Source organism: Cyprinodon tularosa, unplaced genomic scaffold (genome assembly GCF_016077235.1).
Source record: "Cyprinodon tularosa strain WSP-4 unplaced genomic scaffold, ASM1607723v1 ctg500, whole genome shotgun sequence".
NCBI lineage: Eukaryota > Metazoa > Chordata > Actinopteri > Cyprinodontiformes > Cyprinodontidae > Cyprinodon > Cyprinodon tularosa.
Window position 1 is genome coordinate 381,743 of NW_024039231.1, and position 20,330 is coordinate 402,072.

At 40.7% G+C, this 20,330-nt stretch overlaps 1 protein-coding gene across 2 annotated transcripts in view; it reads right to left on the bottom strand.

The window, feature by feature from the left end:
* The window catches only part of nf1a (neurofibromin 1a), a 149,220-nt gene extending 139,383 nt beyond the window's left edge, over positions 1-9,837 (bottom strand). For both annotated transcript variants that reach the window (XM_038303004.1, XM_038303003.1), the window contains exon 1: positions 9,568-9,837. In XM_038303004.1, the coding sequence (XP_038158932.1) occupies positions 9,568-9,627 (60 nt within the window). In that variant the 5' untranslated portion in view covers positions 9,628-9,837. The remainder of the gene's footprint in view (positions 1-9,567) is intronic.
* Positions 9,838-20,330: the final 10,493 nt, after the last annotated feature.

Below are 20,330 nucleotides of genomic sequence, written 5' to 3' on the forward strand. Positions count from 1 at the left end.
GTTTGCTTTGGGAGGGAAACCTTGGATGTTTAAAAACAATCCTTTATTGGACATTTTGTTAGACAATATGAGGTGTTGAACTAGATCTGCTATTTTACAGCTTTTGTGAGATACTTTTTATAAACTAGGGCATTAATTCATAAAAAAGTTTATTTGAATTCTAGAAACTAGTTTTCTGCCCAACAGCAATGATGAACTGCGCTGCAGCATTCTATACCCAGCAACTGTAGCATCTAGGCTAGAGCTGTCAGTCTGGGGAAGAATAACCATTAACTGGTTAAATGTTTTATGAACTGAAACATAAAAAACTAACTAGACTAAAACCTTTTTGTGTTTTACTTGACTAAAACTATCATGTCGTAACGACTAAAATACGACTAAAGGCTGATATATACTTCTAAACTACGTTTGCGTAGGTGACGCAGTGAACAAAAAGACGTCCCCGCCCCCTCCGCAGACACTCTGCTGCACTTCTCCCAAATTGTAGCTGACCGCAGACAGTGCCGTTGACAGGAAGCCGGCTTGTTTTGTTTTTATTACCGAAATTGCAGAAAACAACCTGTGAAGATGGACCCGCTAGAAGAGCGAGGTGCGCGAGAACGCTGGGACCCTTTTTCCACCTGGATCTCCGCTCTTTTTCGCCTTCATGTCCCTTCGATGTCGGACAATCTCGCCCCCACTTCCTCACCACCTCGGCCGTATCTAGACCCACAGCGTGTAGCACAGACCACGTTCAAAATTGAGCATAAATCAAAAATGTCTGCATCAAGCTCACTGCTGCAGGAGGATAACCAGCCCTTTAGACTAATAATAGACTAAATCTAAGATAACGGTCACTAATAACACTGGATCCCATTTAAATGCAAAGTGTTGACAAAGTGTTAATCGTTTCACGTTCAACTCTAATGCACTTTTAGGATTGAAATGTAATTATTGGATTAAAGTGAAAACATGAGGATCATTGTGTCCCAAATTCTAATGACCCAGAATGAATGAAACAGGCTGATCTGTGCAGAACCACTAAACACCACTGAGGATGAAATGACAGTTTTAGGGTCCAGAGGAGGAGTCAGAGCAGACTGGTGACGACACACAGAGACCGTAGATTATAACTGGATGAAGAAGGTGACATCGCACACGTCTGTGTCTCTTTAGGGCCCCAAAAACCAATCTTAGTTATCCTTAAAATGAAACCATGTTCATGACTTCCATCTGAAGTTGTTTTTCACCCTGCAGGGTATATAATATATGGATATGAAATGAATGAAGCATCTGAACAACATCGATATGAGTGGAAGAAACAAAGTTTACTGCAGCTGACCGACCAAAATACCTGCTAATACTTAGAAACCAAGGCCAGTAACGCTACGTTCATACCAACGCAGCTGGCGCAGCAAAATCGCGTCTGCTGCTTCATTTTTGCTGCTTGTACCAGTTACAGGTGCTGGTCATAAAATTAGAATATCATGAAAAAGTAGATTGATTTCAGTAATTCCATTTAAAAAGTGAAACTTGTATATTATATTCATACATTACATACAAACTCATATATTTCAGATGTTTATTTTGTTTAATTTTGATGATTACAAATGACAACAAATGAAAATCCCAAATTCATCATATCAGAAAATTAGAATATTACTGAAGACCAATAAAAACAAAGGATTTATAGAAATGTTGGCCAACTGAAAAGTATGAACATGAAAAGTATGAGCATGTACAGCACTCAGTATTTAGTTGGGCCTCCTTTGGCCTGTATTACTGCAGCAATGCGGCGTGGCATGGAGTCGATCAGTCTGTGGCACTGCTCAGGTGTTATGATAGCCAAGGTTGCTCTAATAGTGGCTTTTAGCTCTTCTGAATTGTTGGGTCTGGTGTATTGCATCTTCTTCTTCACAATACCCCATAGATTTTCTATGGGGTTAAGGTCAGGAGAGTTTGCTGGCCAATTAAGAACAGGGATACCATGGTCCTTCAACCAGGTACTGGTAGCTTTGGCACTGTGTGCAGGTGCCAAGTCCTGTTGGAAAATGAAATCTGCATCTCCAAAAAGTTGGTCAGCTGCAGGAAGCATGAAGTGCTCTAAAACTTCCTGGTATGTGGCTGCGTTGACCCTGGACCTCAGAAAACACAATGGACCAACACCAGCAGATGACATGGCACCCCAAACCATCACTGACTGTGGAAACTTTACACTGGACTTCAAGCAACGTGGATGAAGTGCCTCTCTTCTTTTCCTCCAGACTCTGGGACCTTGATTTCCAAAGGAAATGCAAAATTTACTTTCATCAGAGAACATGACTTTGGACCACTCACCAGCAGTCCAGTCCTGTTTCTCTTTAGCCCAGGCAAGACGCTTCTGACGCTGTCTGTGTTTCAAGAGTGGCTTGACACAAGGAATGCGACAGCAGAAACCCATGTCTTTCATACGTCTGTGTGTGGTGGTTCTTGAAGCACTCACTCCAGCTGCAGTCCACTCTTTGTGAATCTCCCCCACATTTTTGAATGGGTTTTGTTTCACAATCCTCTCCAGGGTGCGGTTATCTCTCTTGCTTGTACACTTTTTTCGACCACATCTTTTCCTTCCCTTCGCCTCTCTATTAATGTGCTTGGACACTGAGCTCTGTGAACAGCCAGCCTCTTTAGCGATGACCTTTTGTGTCTTACCCTCCTTGTGCAAGGTGTCGATGGTCATCTTTTGGACAACTGTCAAGTCAGCAGTCTTCCCCATGATTGTGTAGCCTATAGAACTAGACTGAAAGACCATTTAAAGGCTTTTGCAGGTGGTTTGAGTTAATTAGCTGATTAGAGTGTGGCACCAGGGGCCATCAATTTTGAACCTTTTCACAATATTCTAATTTTCTGATATGATGAATTTGAGATTTTCATTTGTTGTCATTTGTAATCATCAAAATTAAACAAAATAAACATCTGAAATATATGAGTTTGTATGTAATGTATGAATATAATATACAAGTTTCACTTTTTAAATGGAATTACTGAAATCAATCTACTTTTTCATGATATTCTAATTTTATGACCAGCACCTGTAGTTCTGACGCGCGGCTGAAGCAGCTTTGCTGCTCTGGCTGCGCGGTCCAAAAGTGTGTCTGACGCGCGTTGGACGGAGCTACTCTATGCTTTCTTTGCCTTGCAGCTATATTTGCTGTGATCAGTGGGAATAAAGTCGTTTTAATATGTTTTTAAGTGAAAAATTCCAATTGAAAACTTAATCATTGCAGTCAGTTCATCCAGATTACCATCCCGCCTTCCGATATTATTTCTGAGGGAGCCGCTCAGACCCCCACATACCAGCAGTGCGCTGTCAGTAGGAATCCCTTCAACAGCAGCCTCTGGCCGGGTCGCCTCCTCGCGGTTCACTGCGGCAGCTGGTAGGTGTTTTTCATCTAAATAATCCAAACTGCAGGCACCAGGAAAATAAAATCGAACATATTCTGCCGGCAGATTTCTGCATTTTAAGTTAATTTATGCGTCAATAAACTGTTTCAGAGGAGTGATCACAGCGCTCTGTGTCATCAGCGATGTGTCTGTCTTGCTGCCAGCTCCCAGATCAGCTTCTCTGATTGGTTGACGCGGCACGTCGAGCAGCAAAAAGTCAATTTTTCCATCTCGAGCAGCAGCGCGTTTGCGGCGCGTCAGATGCTTAAACGCGCCCGACGCGCTGCGCCTGCTGCTCAAAACACACTGCAGGACCTTTTGCTGTGCCTTGACGCGCATCAACCATTGACTTTGCATGTAAACTCGCTGCTTCTGTCGCGCCAGCTGCGTCTGGTGTAAACGCAGCATAAATTAGCTGGTCCAACACCGGACCGCCCATTCGCTCACAAAAGGTTCTGGTTGGCTGTCAAATTGACGTTTTTGGTCAAATACATCAGAACCTGGATTTAAAAAGTCTGTCTGGCTTAGAGGGTCCAGAGGAAGACCAGTCTTCTGGGATGGGAAATGGAAGAGGTTCTGTTCTGGGTTTGGATCTGAGTCCTGAACCACAGAGGAAACCTGAGACCAGAACCTGAGACCAGAACCACCGGAAACAACAAGTCAGCAAAGCTTTAAAGCCTGATCAGCACCACAGCTCCAGAGACCAGCCGGGCCTGGGTCGGACCGGACCGGGCCAGTGCTCTGTCAGATCAGCATACCTATAGGCAATTTGTGTTTATCCCTCTAGTTTTGAACGAAAAATGTACTTTAAACTACCTCAATGGACGAGTATCCCTTTAGTCATGTACAATAAAAACAAGTTAAGATGAGATCGCCATACGCTTCAAAAAACACCAAAAAGTAATTAGTTTTTTTTTGTATGTGAAAGAAGGGATACAGGCCCGTTTAGGTAGTTTAAAGTTCATTTTTCATTAAGAAAAAATAAAAAAAGGGGATAAACTAAAGGGATATACCAGGTACGCTCATCTGACAGAACGGCTGAAAGCAGCGCTTTGTTCTGTCAGATTCCCTCCGTCACCATGTGTGGGGTTCTGGTACCAGCTAGGATTCTGGGTCATGTTATCCAGCCCCCGAGTTGGATGGAGTCTGGGATTGACCTGGCTGGGGTCAATTCTCTCTGTGGAACCAGAACCAGAACCGTCTCACAGATGGAAAATAAAGAAAAAAATTTTGTTTTTAAACCCTGATCTTCACACTGAAGCTCTTCAGACTTTTTCTTTAGAACTAGAACTCATTAGTGGTTCTAGGTTATCCCAGTTCAGGACAGGCGGTTTGGTTCTGAACCAACTAAAGCAAAGCTAAATGATCATGTAGGTAAGAAGAGGAGTTCAAAGTTAAAGACTTCAACTTCCTCCTGGAGCATTTAGAAGCGGGCTCTCACCAGTACGAAGCTGCAGGCCCATTTTGGCGTCTTCTCTGACCCGTTAGGTGTTATATTCACTGGTACCAATCAACACAAACAGAACCACCTTTCTCCCGTTCACAGAAACCCACATCAACCAATCAGAGCGCAGTCTAAGCACTATGTACGCCCCCAGATCAACATTTGTTTTTGCTCTTTTAATTTTAACTAAAAACAACAACAAAAAAACTGCATCTCTGCTCCTCTCTGCTTCGGACACCAACATCATGGTTAAAGGAAATGTGGAGGAATTTTCGCAAATAAAAAAAAAAACATAAAATCCACATGCTCAACCCTGTACCCGCTCCAGAGAGGGGACACCTATTAAACGCGTGCGAGAGCGTGCATGAGCTCCTTTCTCCTTGTGCACGCTCTGTTTCAAAGTTGCTGTTGTCATCCCTCATACAAGCTCACCTTCCAAAAGAAGATTTAAAATTTTTCCTCTATGTCAGACTGAACACCAGTAAGTGAAAATCTGGACGAGCACGTAGGACGACCTTACGTAAACGTATCACCAGAATGATTGACAATAAGGAGGACCACTTATTTTGATGAAAAAGAACATCCTCCACTATACCTGTAAGCTCAGGTGAGCAGAGAGAGGGAACATTTTCAGCCTTTATTACGGTTATTTCACATTATTTTTGCTTCCAGGGAATAAAAACTTTCCGTCTCTCAGAATTCAGGACATTTATTGGTTTCCACTGATAATGAACTCTGAAGGTTTCCTGGTTGTCTTTGGTCTCTCAGTTCTGGGTCAGAAGGAAAACCAATCAGGAGGCTGGAGGAGCTTACATCCTCATGGAGGCACAGCCATCAGAACTCACTGCTAAAGTTCTGCTGGTCATAGAAGCTGCATCTCAGCACATTCATGGAAAGTTGAGTGGAGGGAGAAAGTGTGGCAGGAAAAGGAGCACAGAGGTTCCCGCCCATGAGCTTCTGGCGTCATCCTTTGTGTTTAGCCTCTCCGGAACCAGAGATTATGACAGAAGCACGTTTTCATCTGCTGGTTCTGGTCCACTGGGTTTTCAGAGGTCATCTGTGAATTCAGTCGCCTACCTGGACATTCTGGAGCATTTCAGCATCTCCACCTGGTTTCATTCTCTCGGTACCGGCCCACACTGAACCAAAGGTACCAGAAGCTGGTCCAGTGACCGCGATGGTAGGCGGCCTGATTGGACCAGAACCACAGACAGAGACCATTTCTCAATTCTAAAAAACTTGAGTACAGACTCTTGTTCTCGCCAAGTATGTTCTTGAGAAGAACACAGTAAAGTGTGGACTCTGGGAGAACGGGAGCACGCAGCATAAATATGGGTCAGTTGGAACAGAAGCGTACTGATGACATCACCACACGCTCGCCTAGTCTGGAGCTGCATTTCACCTCCTGTTATTAACAGTCTCTAGATAATAAGAAATTCTTACTTTTTTTCATTTAGTGGGAAAACAATAATCAACAAACTCAGATAAACACAAATCAAATGAACATTTTGCCAAATAAAACAAGAAAATTGCCATCAGAGCGAGCGGTACTTCACACACGGCTATGCAGAGAGAGGGCTGCTATAGATGGGCTAACGTTAGCCCCGGCTGCTATAGATGGGCTAACATTAGCCCCAGCTGCTGCAGACGGGCTAACGTAAGTTGCTGTGCTCCTCTCAAGAATGGATTTTTTTTTAAATTATGCACTAAATGTTCGTTCAAGTACACATATTGAGAAACGGCCAGAATTTACAGAGTCAAGTAGCCTAGTAAACTAGCCCCTCCCCCCCGCCAGACGCCAAAATCATTTCTGCCTGCCAGTGGTCTAGCCTCGATCAATGCCTCAGACCCAAAACTAGTGGGCCAATCACAACGCAGAGATGTGTTTTGAATTTCTGGATGCAAAGCAGGCGGTGTTTTGAGGGCGTGACAACAAAGTCGCGTGACGCTGGAGAAAACACAACAAGGAAGATGGCAGCAACTATAGAACAGTTCTTTGACTCAGCTTTGGAATCAGTTTTGGAAGGAATAGACTTTGGGTTTTGGTTGAAACGTGAGCAGGAAGAGGCTCTACACTCATTTTTAAGAAGGACGTATTCGCCGTTTTACCGACATGCTGTTTGTTTACACTCTCCTACCAGCTTTCTGTCGCGCTTCCTACGTCACAGTCAGTTGCTTTCATTGGTCAGAGCGTTGGCCAATAGGCACAGACATGGTTTGAAAAACAACGGGTTGTTCTCATCAACAATCTTCTGATGTTTCATTCATCTTGGCCAAACTAAATTACAGATTTAATCTGGTTTATCAGGCTAAGAGTCAAGAGGAAGCTGAGCTGATTCAGCAATCAAAGCGACCTGGGTTTCTATCAGAGCTGAGCAGAACCACTGATGGTTGCTGCGCTGCAGGAGGAGCCCAGCACAGATATTTACAGCATAGAATGGAAAACCTGAAATTTGTTTAAAAATTCACAACATGATGAGCTGAAATATTCCAATCTGTGTGAAATAATCTGTGTGAAATATCATCTAAGGTCACTCAATCACTAATTCATGCATTCATTCATATTAATCAGACTTGACTGAACATTGAAGGTGCCAACAGTCCAGCATCGCTGGTACCAATCAGCCCAAAGATTGTAAAACATCTTTTAATAAATGAGCCTGAGGAGCTGATCTCATTGGTTTGTAGCGACTCTGGGTCTGCTGTGTGCAAAAAGCATCAAAGAAACGGATCAATAGTTCATATTCTGTTCAGATCCCTTACAGTGTTACTGAGATTAACCAACTAAACTACCAAAAAGGTTTTAGTTGGAGATTAGGCTAACGACACCACCCAATGCTGCAGTAATCTGAGCTGAGCTGGTAAATCTCAGTAAAAAAGCCATAATCTTAAGCATTTAAAACCAGAAGAAAAGGCTTGTGAAAACAGAGTCACTAAGAAGTAAATTAAAACAAAGACATGTCAGCCAATTTTAGAAAAGTTAAAAAACAATCCCCTGGACTTTGTTTCCAAGTTTGAAGACGATTCTCTTCCCATCCAGGAAGCTTTTTCAATTCAAAACATCAGAAATAGCGTCGATTTCCAGGCTTTATCCAGCAGCTCAACAAAGCCTTTAGAAAACTTATTGGGGCTTCATTATAAGAGCCTCGAACTCAACGTTATTTCTACGATTTTTAATTGAAAAGTTCAATTCAATTCAGTTTATTTCTATAGCGACAATTCACATCATGTCATCTCAAGGCACTTTACAGTTAGACCAGATCATCCAGTCAGATTGATTCAATGTTTTCTATCTAAGGAAAACCAGCTGATTGCATCGACTCGTTGACTCTTCAGCAATCCCTCACACTAAGCATGCTTGTAGCGACAGTGGAGAATAAAAACTGTGAAAAACAGGCCAATCTCCAACATCTATAAGCAAAAATGCTTCCTGGATGGGAAGCAAAATGTCTTCAAACTTGGAAACGAAGTCCAGTGGATTGATTTTTTTTACTTTTTTGGAATGGTTATGACCTGGATAACAGAATCGTCACCAGCACATGTCAGCCAACCTCGCAGGTCAAAAATCTGCTAAATATGCTCAGATTAAATGGAAAGTATGTGGCTGAACTGTAATCTTATCAACTGAAGATGTCCAAACAAATGATTATGAGACAAAGAGTAAAAAGAGGAGACCTGCAGCAGGAATCTATCCACTTTTTCTCATAGTAGCTTCATCTGGTCTGTTCCTGTTTGGCTGTGACTCCATCCTGGAGAGAAATATCAGCTGTGCTGCTGCCATCAACAACTTTGTTTCTAGATGTTGCAGCTTGGCCTGTTTTTCAGTGTAGTCCTGTTTCTCTGACTGTGACTAACTGGATGTGCTCTCTTCATCCTCTGACATGGGAGCTGGCTCGGAGCTTGTCTGCCTGGCTGTGTGTTTCCTGGACGGGGCCGCCTGTGGAGCTGGTTGACGGTTGCCTTTTGTATCTATGCTTCTTTTTCTACGTCTGCTTCCGTCTCCTTGAACCCCAGTGGGCCTCAGCAGATGGCCGCTCACACTGAGCCTGGTTCTGCTGGAGGTTTCTTCCTGTTAAAAGGGAGTTTTTCCTCTCCACTGTCGCTACAAGCACGCTTAGTGTAAGGGATTGCTGAAGAGTCAATGAGTCGATGCAATCAGCTGGTTTTACTTAGATAGAAAACATTGAATCAATCTGATGATCTGGTGAACTTTAAAGTGACCTCAGATGACATGCTGTGAATCGGTGCTATAGAAATAAGCTGCATAGAATGGAAGCAGTGAGCCTGATGGAGCTGAAGTTGGATCAGCCTCCACAGCAGCAGATGAAGCGGGGCATTTGTTTACGACCGGGTGCATCAGGCCTGCTAAAGCTAGCCTCCTATCGGGACGGAGCTACATGAGTCAGGCATCTCCACGGAGCTCCGGCTCCTCCAGCACCTCCCACAGAAAGTCTAACTGCAGATGTTTAGAGGAGTGAGGCAGCCTCCCCTCCACGGCTGACCTGCGGGGGACAGGAGAGCCGCGGAGGGAGGGAGGCGTTAGCATCCTGTAGCTCCTCTCCGGTGCTCTAAACTCAGCTCTGCTCTGGAGCTGACAGGAGAGCCGCTTCCTTCCGCTCCTCACAGCCCATTTAACAACAACATCTGCGCACAGGAAGAGCCGCAAACTCGATGCTGCTACAAACCAAGCCCCGGATTAGCCCACCTGGATTAGCCCCCTTTACCTGCTCATCAAATCTGGTAATCACGGCCTGGACCCATTCCACTGGTTTGTGAGCCGCCATGGCCGGCCGCGGGGACACGCACAGCTCGGCTGGGAAGTCCGACGTTTGGAGAGGCGATGGACGGCCTTATTTCCTCATGAATGTCTGACCTGGATGGGCCAGAAAGGACAAAGCGGGCGAATATTTTCTCCTTTCTGCTGGCTTCACCATGCCACCGCCATGACAAGCCACCGGAAGTCTTGTTCGGTGGAGCTGAAGGAGGCGGAGGGTCAAGTTAGCAGAGAACAGATAACTAATGGCTTCCAGGCAAAGGCTTGACCCCTCTGTCCACACAACTATAAACACTCAATGGCTTCTTATTATTTTAAATAATTATAACATTGCTGTAGTCTAAGAAAAATATAAACCAATACCTTTTCATATGGGTTTCTTTTTATTTAGTTTCAATATGTTTCCTCGTGAAAGTGTGGCTGCAGAGACAAACCTTCTTCTGTTAAAACAAAAATAGATGATCAATTCTGGCGTTAAAATAGCTAAAAGAATCAAATACAACCATGGTTTATCTTATTGGTTGATTTATTTTATTTTGAAAGGGCCTCTGGTGCTCCACTTCCGCTGTCAGTGAATTAGATGGAACTATTGCTGCGTTCGGATCCGGCGGCTGCGTCCTCCGAAGGCAAGATTCGTCGGCCGATTGCGTCATAGCGCGGCGCCGTGGCGTTTTCGGATTCAAAAACTCTTCCATATGCGGCCGACAAATGCAGCCTTCTGATGCGTTCGACTTGAAGGCTGCGTCTTCTAAGGACGCGGTCCACCTGGACTGGATCCTTTGAGGTCCTTGAAAATAAGGAGACCGGAAGACTTTTGGCTGTGAATTCAAACAGGTCCAGCCATAGATATCCATAATAAAGGCTAGATGTCTTACGGCGGAGTCTCAAACGTCATCACCGGCGGCCATCTTGCCTCAGGCAGGCTTTCTGTTGTGCTCTGTGGTACCTAATGTAAGGTGAGTGATCAGCACGAACACAAATACTCTTATCTCACTGAATTCTTGACGGATTTACAAACAGTTTGGTTTCTTACAAACATTATGAACGTGGCTATTATTCTTTACGCTTGAACATGTTGAAATTGCAGATTTTCTTGTCGAAAAATGACTTAATCGCGCAGCATAGTTGTGCATCACGGCTACTTGCGCAAGTTATCAAGGCTGAGATTATTAGTCAATTATATAGGTTTTACTGACACCAATAACGATTGTATGACAATTAATCTTTGGTGTAAATTACAATATTTGTGGATGTGGTTGTAGTTATTAGTTGGCTAATAACAATAATCTGAGTGTTGTTGTATTTTCATTATTAGCCTAACGTTAGCTGGCTAATAACAAGAAGCTGCAAAGTGAGACCTAACGTTAGTAAGTTAGCAGCTAACGTTACAGTTTAGCTAGCTGCTAACGTTAACAAGCAACTTTACATCAGTGGAAGAGGCAGAATTTAACATGATTTCCAATCGATTTGGTTTGTCAACACATCTTACATTATGTTACAGGAATTTGCTGGGTTTATTAAAAGGAAGATGCCAGACTTTTGCTATGACATAATAGTATTACAAGATTGTTGTTGACTCAAAGCTTTTATAAGTTTGTATTAGCTTCATTTGGACAACTTAAAGATGGTGTTGTGCCAAACATTCAGCTCATCTTCAAAGGGCATGTGTATCAGGGGTAGAAAGGTATAAGTCAACCTAAACAGTGTACGTATATATAAAAAATATATAGGGAAAAATCTCTTATATTCAACAACAAAAAAATACTTTGTTATGGAAATTTTGCAAAATAGCAATTAAAAAAATAAAAATCCTATCAGATTTATAGTCCCCACACTGCAGATATATTAGAATATGTCCTTAAATTCCAGCCAAACCCATTTACACAGTAACAGATAAAAACCTTTAGATAAAAAAAAAACATTACCGCCACATATCTGACTCAGTAACCATTAAAACAACTATTTTCATTTCAGACGGAACTATTCACAGACTTGGATTATATTAAACTGAACTTCCAATATTCACCACAGTTCGTCACCAAGTGCCTTTTTCCTCTGATCACGGAGCAGCCGGCTTGCTTGTTCTCGCAATGAATCCTGGGATACCCAAGGTTACATAGGATACATCGGAACCATCCTTCAAATCGGGCAAAAAGATGGACGCATTTGTAGGCCTCATAACGAGGAGTCTTGGAATCTGACCATTATTCTATACATGAGTAGAACTTTAAATTCTTCTACCGAACTTATTATGCACCTGTTTGTCTCTAGAGGATGTTTCCTGATGCTTCAGATCTTTGTCATAAATGCAAAATACATTGGGGCACATTTATCCATTTATTTTGGTCCTGCAATTGTATTAATTTTTTTCTGGAAAGAGGCTCACCTGATGATGCAAGAGATCATTGTATGAACGGTTTTCACTGGCTCCCTCCTTCTGTCTTTTTAATCTTGATCCAGACACTCTATTTAATGCAGATACTAAACATTTGCTTGTAATCCTCTTATTTCTGGCCAATAAATAAATACTACTGAGACAGTGAGTCACAGGTCCCTACAGGTCACAAATTTCTGCTATTGCCTCAGTTGAAAAATGGACCCATGGACTTCATCAAAAGCAGGACAAATTCTGGAGGATCTGGAACCCCCCTGCAAGCTTTCTTACAAACACTGTAATTTTCCCCCCCTCTTCTTTGTCCTCTTTTTTAAATTCAGTAACCAATTTATTGGCTGTCTGACAGTTTCTAGTACTTTGAACCTGCCTGGGAATGTCTGTCTGTATTTTGTGTGTGTAGGCTATATGTATGTATATAGGTGGACACTGCAGTGCTCCTTGTTGATTTGGGATGGGTTGGTTTTGTTTGGCGGATGTTTACATAAAGTTATGAAAATCAATAAAAAAAAAACATTTCATTCATTCCAGTTGGAACAATTCACATATTTTTATCACATTAAACTGTACTTCCAATATCAGGATCACTTTATTAATCCCTTGAGGGAAGTTCTTTATATATATATATATATACTCTAATAATCCCAGAGGTAAATTACTTCTCTGCATTTAACCCATCCCCTTGGGGAGCAGTGGGCTGCCATTGTGAGGCGCCCAGGGAGCAGTGTGAGGTTAAGGGTCTTGCTCAGGGAGCCATAGTGGCAGTCTGTGGTAGTTCTTGCAGTGCAACCATTTACAGAGGTACAATAGAACAAAATATAATAGGACAGAATAAAATAAATAAAATGACCCCCTTTCCATATAAACAAAAATAAAACACGAATAAAATAAGACCAGCACCACAATAAATACAATTAACACTATTTACAACGCTGCTCAGTACAAAATTACAATTATTCCACATCACCGAGTCATTGCACATAGTGAAGTAATGAAATAAATAAATAATTAAATAAATAAATAAATAAGCAATAAAATGAAATGGTTTTCAGAGAGACGAATTATAAAGTTTGATGGCCACAGGCAGGAATGACTTCCTGTTTTGATTTGAAGTTCAATGCCCATCCAGGTAGGATGTCACATTAATGTTGGGATTTTATATTCTATTCAATTCCCAACCAGCTTGGAATTTATATTTCTGATACTTTAAGATGTTTATTGCCCTCCCCTGTAGGGGTGGTAAAATATCTTATTTAATATGATATTATTTCAGCTGTTATATACTGTTTATGGACACACAGTCCTACTAACTGTGCGTTAGAACAATAAATGAAAGAGTGATTCGAGCACTAATCATGGTCAAACAGTTAATTCTGCACATACATGGAATAAATTGACCACAACTTCTTTTTTATTAACAAAATTCATTCGGCTCCAAGTCAAACATATTTCAGTTTAAAACTCTCAACTAAGACTAGTAAAACTCAACTAAACTAAACTACTAGGTACAAAGAGGAAGGGGAAAACGGTTGAAAACCATATTACAGTTTAAGATGGATTTTGTGTTTGAAACCAAAGTTTATCTGGAAGAATTTTGAATATGATCAAATTAGCTTTTCACTAATTTAGAGAAATTAGAATGTTTTCAGACCTATTCACAATGCGAATCCATGAGGTGAATAAAACATTATTTGACCAAATAATGCTGAATATAAACACAGATCTCTATGTAATATTTATCTAAAATTCCAGATAAAATAGTTGCTAAACAATTGACCAATTATTGATCAGTTAAGAGTTTTAATCTGGTTTTAGAACTCACCATGGCACTGAAACAGCTCTGGTGAAAGTCACTTATGATATTCTCATGGCTTCAGTGAATGACCATGGACAGATTTGTCCCGACATGTATCTGTGCTTGTCCTGTTAGAAATCAGTGCTGAATTTGATCCAGCTGATCACAATATTCTTTTATAAAGACTTGAATATTTTGTTGGAATTAAAGGAACAGCACTAGACTGGTTTAAATCTTATCTATCTGATCAAATTCAGTTTGTTCATGTTAATGACAGATCTTCAACACGCTCAAAGGTTACCTGTGGAGTACCACAGGGATCAGTGCTAGGACCAATTCTCTTTACTTTATACATGCTCCCAATTGGTAGAATTATTAGACAGCATGGGATTAATTTCCACTGTTATGCTGATGATACCCAGCTATATCTGTCTATAAATCCAGATGAAGCTAACCCATTACATAGATTACAGGCATGTCTTGAAGACATAAAAACCTGGATGACTCTTAACTTTCTGCTTCTGAATGCAGACGAAACAGAAGTTATAGTCTTTGGACCAGAGTCTCTGAAAAAGAAGCTGATTAGCCAGTCACTTCATTTGGATGGGATTAAACTGATTTCAGATAATAAAGTAAAAAATCTTGGTGTTATTTTTGATCAGGACCTGTCATTTAAATCCCATATCAAAGAGGTTTGTAGAATTTCCTTCTTTCCTCTGAGGAATATTGCAAAAATGAGAAATCTCCTGTCCAGGGGTGATGCTGAGAAACTAGTCCATTCATTTGTTACTTCAAGGCTGGACTATTGTAATTCTTTACTATCAGGAAGTCCACAAACTGTAGTTAAAAGCCTTCAGCTGATCCAAAATGCTGCAGCCAGAGTTCTGATGAAAATGAAAAAGAGAGATCATATCTCTCCTATCCTGGCTTCTCTTCATTGGCTTCCTGTTAAATCCAGAATAGAATTTAAAATCCTCCTTCTTACATATAAAGCCTTAAATGGCCAAGCTCCATCTACATTTAAAGACATTTCATCTCAGCTCTGCGTGTCCCGAGCCCGTAACATCAATAATGACCCCTCACCCCCCCACCATGCACTGTTCTCCTTGCTGCCCTCTGGGAAGATGTTTTGCAAGCATCCACTGCAGGTTCAGCAGATTCTGGAACAGCTTTTTCCCCACTGTCATCAGACTGCTGAACTGTTGAAAAAACTCAAGTCACAGACTCTTCATCACACTGATAACCAAATAATGCATTTTTTGCACCATATATTAACTTTATTATAAATGCATTTTTGCACCATGTTTCTTTCTCCAACAGTGTTTACATTTGATCTCACTGAAATGGAAATGTTTATTTCACTGCTAAGCTGCTGCTCATTTACTGACTGAAAGATGAGCAAAAGGAAATGTTGTTTTCTATACTCTGTGTATACAAAATGACAATAAAAGTCGTCTACATCTAATATGCTTAAAGACCCACTCCATGGTTATCCTGGCTGTGTGCTTCGGGTCATTGTGATGCTGGAAGACCCAGCCTCCTTCCATCTTCAATGCTCTTTCTGAGGGAAGGAGGTTGTTTCCCAAAATCTCCCAATACATGGCCCCGCTCATCCTCTCCTTAATACAGAGTCTCCCTGTCCCATATGCAGAAAAACACCCCAAAGCATGATGCTACTACCCCCATGCTTCACAGTAGGGATGTTATTCTTGGAATGGTATTCATCATTCTTCTTCCTCCAAACATGGTTAGTGGAATTATGAACAAATAGTTATATTTTGGTCTCATCTGATCGCATGACTTTCTCCAATGACTCCTCTGGATCATCCAGATGATCTTTGGCAAACTGAAGACGGGCCTTGATATAAGCTGGTTTAAACAGAGGAACCTTCTATGCCATGCATGATTTCAAACCATGAAGCCTTAGTGTATTACCAACAGTAACCATGGAAACGGTGATCCCAGCTCTTTTCAGGTCATTGACCAGCTCCTCTTGTGTAATTCCCGTAGCCCTTTCCAGCCTTGTGTAGGTGGACAAATCAGTCTCTAATGTCTTTGGTCCGCTCTGTGGTCTTGGCCATGTTATTAGTTGATTCTTACTGATTGTATAGGGTGGACAGGTGTCTTTAAACCACTAACCACCTCTAACAGGTGAATCTAATTTAGGATAATAAATGGAGTGGAGGCGGACATTTTGAAGGCAGACTAACAGGTCTTTGAAGCTCAGAATTCTAGCTGATAGACAGGTGTTCAAATACTTCTTTACAGCTGTATCATACAAGTAAATACTTAAAAAAATCATACATTGTGACTTTTGGATTCTGCCTGATCTATGAAGATCTGTGTGGAGGAGTGGGCCAAAATCCCAGTGTGTGCAAGCCTGGCGATAAACTACAGGAAAAGTTTGACCTCTGTAATTGCAAACAAAGGCTACTGTACCAAATATTAGCAGCGATTTTCTCAGGTGTTCGAATACTTAGTTGCAGCTGTATCGCACAAATAAATATTTTTTAAAATCATACATTGTGTTTTTAGGATTTCTTTCTGTTAGATTCTGTCTCTAACAGTGGACATGCACCTACAATGACAATTTCAGACCCCTCCATGATTTATAAGCCTTGCCTTCAAATACTTTTTTTTCTGACTGTATTTTTAAGTAACAAATCAGATGATATGTTTTTGTACTTAATGTTTAAGTTGCCTTTTTACTAACTTTTCTTTTTTTTTTTTTACACTTGATTCATTTCTTTTGCTATAAATTAGTTTTTGACACCACTCAATGTCTGCATTTGTCCTGCATCTTTCCCTAGAAAATATAGCCACAAAAAATACCTGGGCAGTTTTTTGGGCCTAGTCCAGGCCTGGTTTTATATTGTATAGTTGGTAAGGTTTTTAAGTGCTTAGTCCTGTTTCTCATCTGCTTCTCTATTTCTTTCCTGGACAAGCCACCTGTGTGGCTAGTTTGATGTTTCTATCATAGAAATTATGTATAGATCAGGCCTTCTCTGTTCCTTTAGTATGTCTCCTGGAACCCCCTGTCGGCCTCGGCACTCAGGCTCACACTAATCCTGGTTCAGGTTCTGGAGGTTTGTTCCTTTTAACCCTTTGTAAGGCAAGTTAGTGTATTTCATCCCCCCCAATACCATAGTGAGGTCTAGAAGCACAAGATCTATATCCAGCCATTTAGTAAAGATACTGCTACATGGCTGTACATTTATTTTGGCATTTGAACAATTAGATGAGCCCTTGAATGATATAATACCTACTGGAAATAAAGTTGAAAAAAAAGAACAAGTCATGAAAAAAAGGTAAGTTGAAAAGTTGAAAATGTAGTAAGCCTAATTACGGTAACAATTATATTTAGGGTTATAGATTAAAAAATGTAAGTTATCTGTTTACTACAGTGTGTTGAATTCATGTTAATGTGGATTTAAAAACATTTCAATTCAGGAGGGAATATATAAAAAAAAAATTAATCAACCAAAAGTTTCGCGACCCCCATGCAGTACCTCCGCGGACCCCCTAGGGGTCACGGACCCCCTGTTGAAGACCTCTGCTCTAAGGTTATGTTATAGCAAAAAAAATTTTTTTACTCTCTGAGTGTTTTTCATGAATTTCTTCTAGAAGCACTTTTGTTATTCTTCTTAATATTTTCGGGCAAGTTGGCGTTTCTTATTACATTGACGTTCATTTTTGCCACCAAAATATCCATATTTTTTGAATGTTACAAAGGTAATAAGGTCTTGTCCTGGATTCCAATAACACTATTGGCGTGAAATTGTAATTTTCAAAGCATTTCATTGAGTGCCCTATAAAGGGTTAAAAGAGTTTTCCTCTCCACTGTCACTGCATGTATTTTGCAGTGTGAGGGATTGCTGTCGAGAACAACAGTATGAAAGTGAATATTTAGGGTTCTTCATGCTCATTTAAGAGGAGCCAATCATGTCTCATTGCGTCTTTAGATGTGAATCGGTGCTATATAAATAAACTAGGTCTATTTTTTGTATTGGCTTTTGCCAATCCTTGCATCATCAAACAAATTGTTGCCCTTCAGTCTCGCTGACTGTAAGCTGTTATTATCTAGGGGTCTGCTTACCTTTTACTTTTATTATTTTTAATAAAAAAGTGCTGTACATCTAAAAATCAGGCCACATTTCAAATGTGAAACAAGAAAATAATGGATTACATATTTCAAAAGCTGGTAAAGAAGGGCAGCTCTGTTCTGGGACCTCCAGAAATGATTTTACAAAGAACCATATTTTATATAACGAGGAGCATGATGAACAACCCCGACCATTATCAGACTGTGAACATCATCAAAGTGTCTCCTGTCAGAGGCGTCTACAGAGCCGCTGGCAGACAGACTGTAGCAGGAGATCCTCCCTGCCGACAGTTATTAACACCTAAAACATCCCGAAAAAACTGTCTGGATGTGGTGGTGATAGCTTGAAGGAGTTTAATGGAGACAAAACTATTCATTCCAAAGCTTAGAGGAGGGTGACCTATACCCAGACAATAGGCGCTGACACTGGGTGCTGGACAGACAGCATCGTAGAAAGTCAGAGGCTCATAAAGACAGTCTTCCTATCAAATAAAGAACACTCCAGGATTAAAGGACTAATGTCTCAGCAGGACCTTAAAAACTCCTTCCTGATTCGTTCATCTTTACTAGCGTTGATCCATGCAGCGGCGTCTCCACAGATCTGACTAAGAAGTGGATCAGCTGCAGATGATCCAGAACGCTGCTGCCTAAGTCCTCACTAGAACTAAGAAAGTGGAGAACATCAGCGCAGTTCTAAAGTCCTTCTATTTGCTCCCTGTATATCAGAGCATAGACTTTAAAATCTAGAAATCACAGAAGCGCTTAGCATTGAAATACATACATTTGCTGTCAGTGGATCTACCTCCCAGACCACTCAGGTCTTCTAGTTCCAGCCTCCTCTGTCCACCCAGAACTAGAACCAAACATGGAGAAGCAGAATCTATGCTCCGTTGATCTGGAACAAACTCCTAGAAGCCTGTAAAAGTTCTGAAAGCCTGAGCTGCTCTAATTTAGGTTAAAAAAAAAACGGACATCATTGTTATCTTTGTTTTTACTACTCATCTTTTATAATAAATGTATTCATTTTTATTCTCATAGATTATTTATACTCACGGCTTTAATCACTTCTATCCCACTTTTCTCAGTGTTTTCCTTTTATTTTTCCACATAGAGCACTTTGAATTGTTGCTACTGAAATACACCATTTAAATAAACTTGCTTTGCAAAGAATTGTGGGAATCTGGAAATCTCCAGATAGAAACGTGAGGCAATCTCTAAATGAACTTATGGATAGGATGCTTCCTTTCCTTACTATTTGGAAAGCACTTATCTTGGTGACTAATGAAACACTATTGCTTGGCTGAAGAGTCCTTGATGCCCAACTGCTCAGTTTGGTTTGACCTGGGAATGCCAGTAATGAGCCTCCTCTACCAGGTGGTTTGTTGTTCCAGTCTGGACATCACTCACCTGCTGCAGAACAAGCAGTTCCTCTCTAAACCAGAGGGTAGCAGCAATGAGGGCCTTAGATGAAATAATCTATTTTGACATTTCCATTGTTATAGTATATTAACCATGAACAGATAAGTTTTAAATTATTCACATCGATATTAAACTGACATTCAAGGTTTTGTTAATTATGGGAGAGAAGGGAGATAATCTAGAATTTTCCCTGTAATTAGAGATTTATAAATATCTCATTTAATGGGTATACAGAGGTGGGTAGAGCAGACAAGTTTTACTCAAGTAAAAGTAAAAGCATTTAAAAAATACTCAAGTAAAGAATTACTTGATGAAATGTCTACTAAAGTAGTGATTAACTCTTAGCATCAGATTTAATGTTTAAAATGATGTCATCAGAGACAGGAACGTGTAAATTCTGGTATTTTGAAGTATTACGAAAAAGCGGCAATAAATACAATGGAAGCAGAGCAATAAATTCATGCATAGAAACACTTTTCTAAATAAAATTCCCATCATGAAGTTAGTTCATATTTACGGAAAGTATAAAAAACAAACTTCTAGCCATGTTCTACTATACGTTTGACCTCAGAACGGCTCACTGGATTCATGGTGGCTGGAGTAACAAACGATGCACTCACAGGAATATGAAGTAAAAAGGTAATTTGAAGTACTCTTAAAAATGACCTTTTCTTTTTTTTTTAAGTTACTCAAGTTAATGTAATTAGGTACTTCCCACCTCTGAGTTTAAATTCTACAGAACCATAAATGATTAGACAGCTTATTAATGACCAGCATGCATTCATTTATTAGCAGTATATAAAGTCCATCTTCAGTCATTCATCTAGAAAGTACGAATTTCGTTGCTTTTTCTTTTGGTTTAGTACGACTAGCGCAGCTGTTCCACACTGTTCGGTTTATTAACCCCCCCTCAGGTCACATCGGTTCCTGCATGCCCCCCCTCATGAAAATGATCCGTTTCCACCACCGCAGAGCTGCACCTCAGCCTTCCTGCTGCTTAACAGA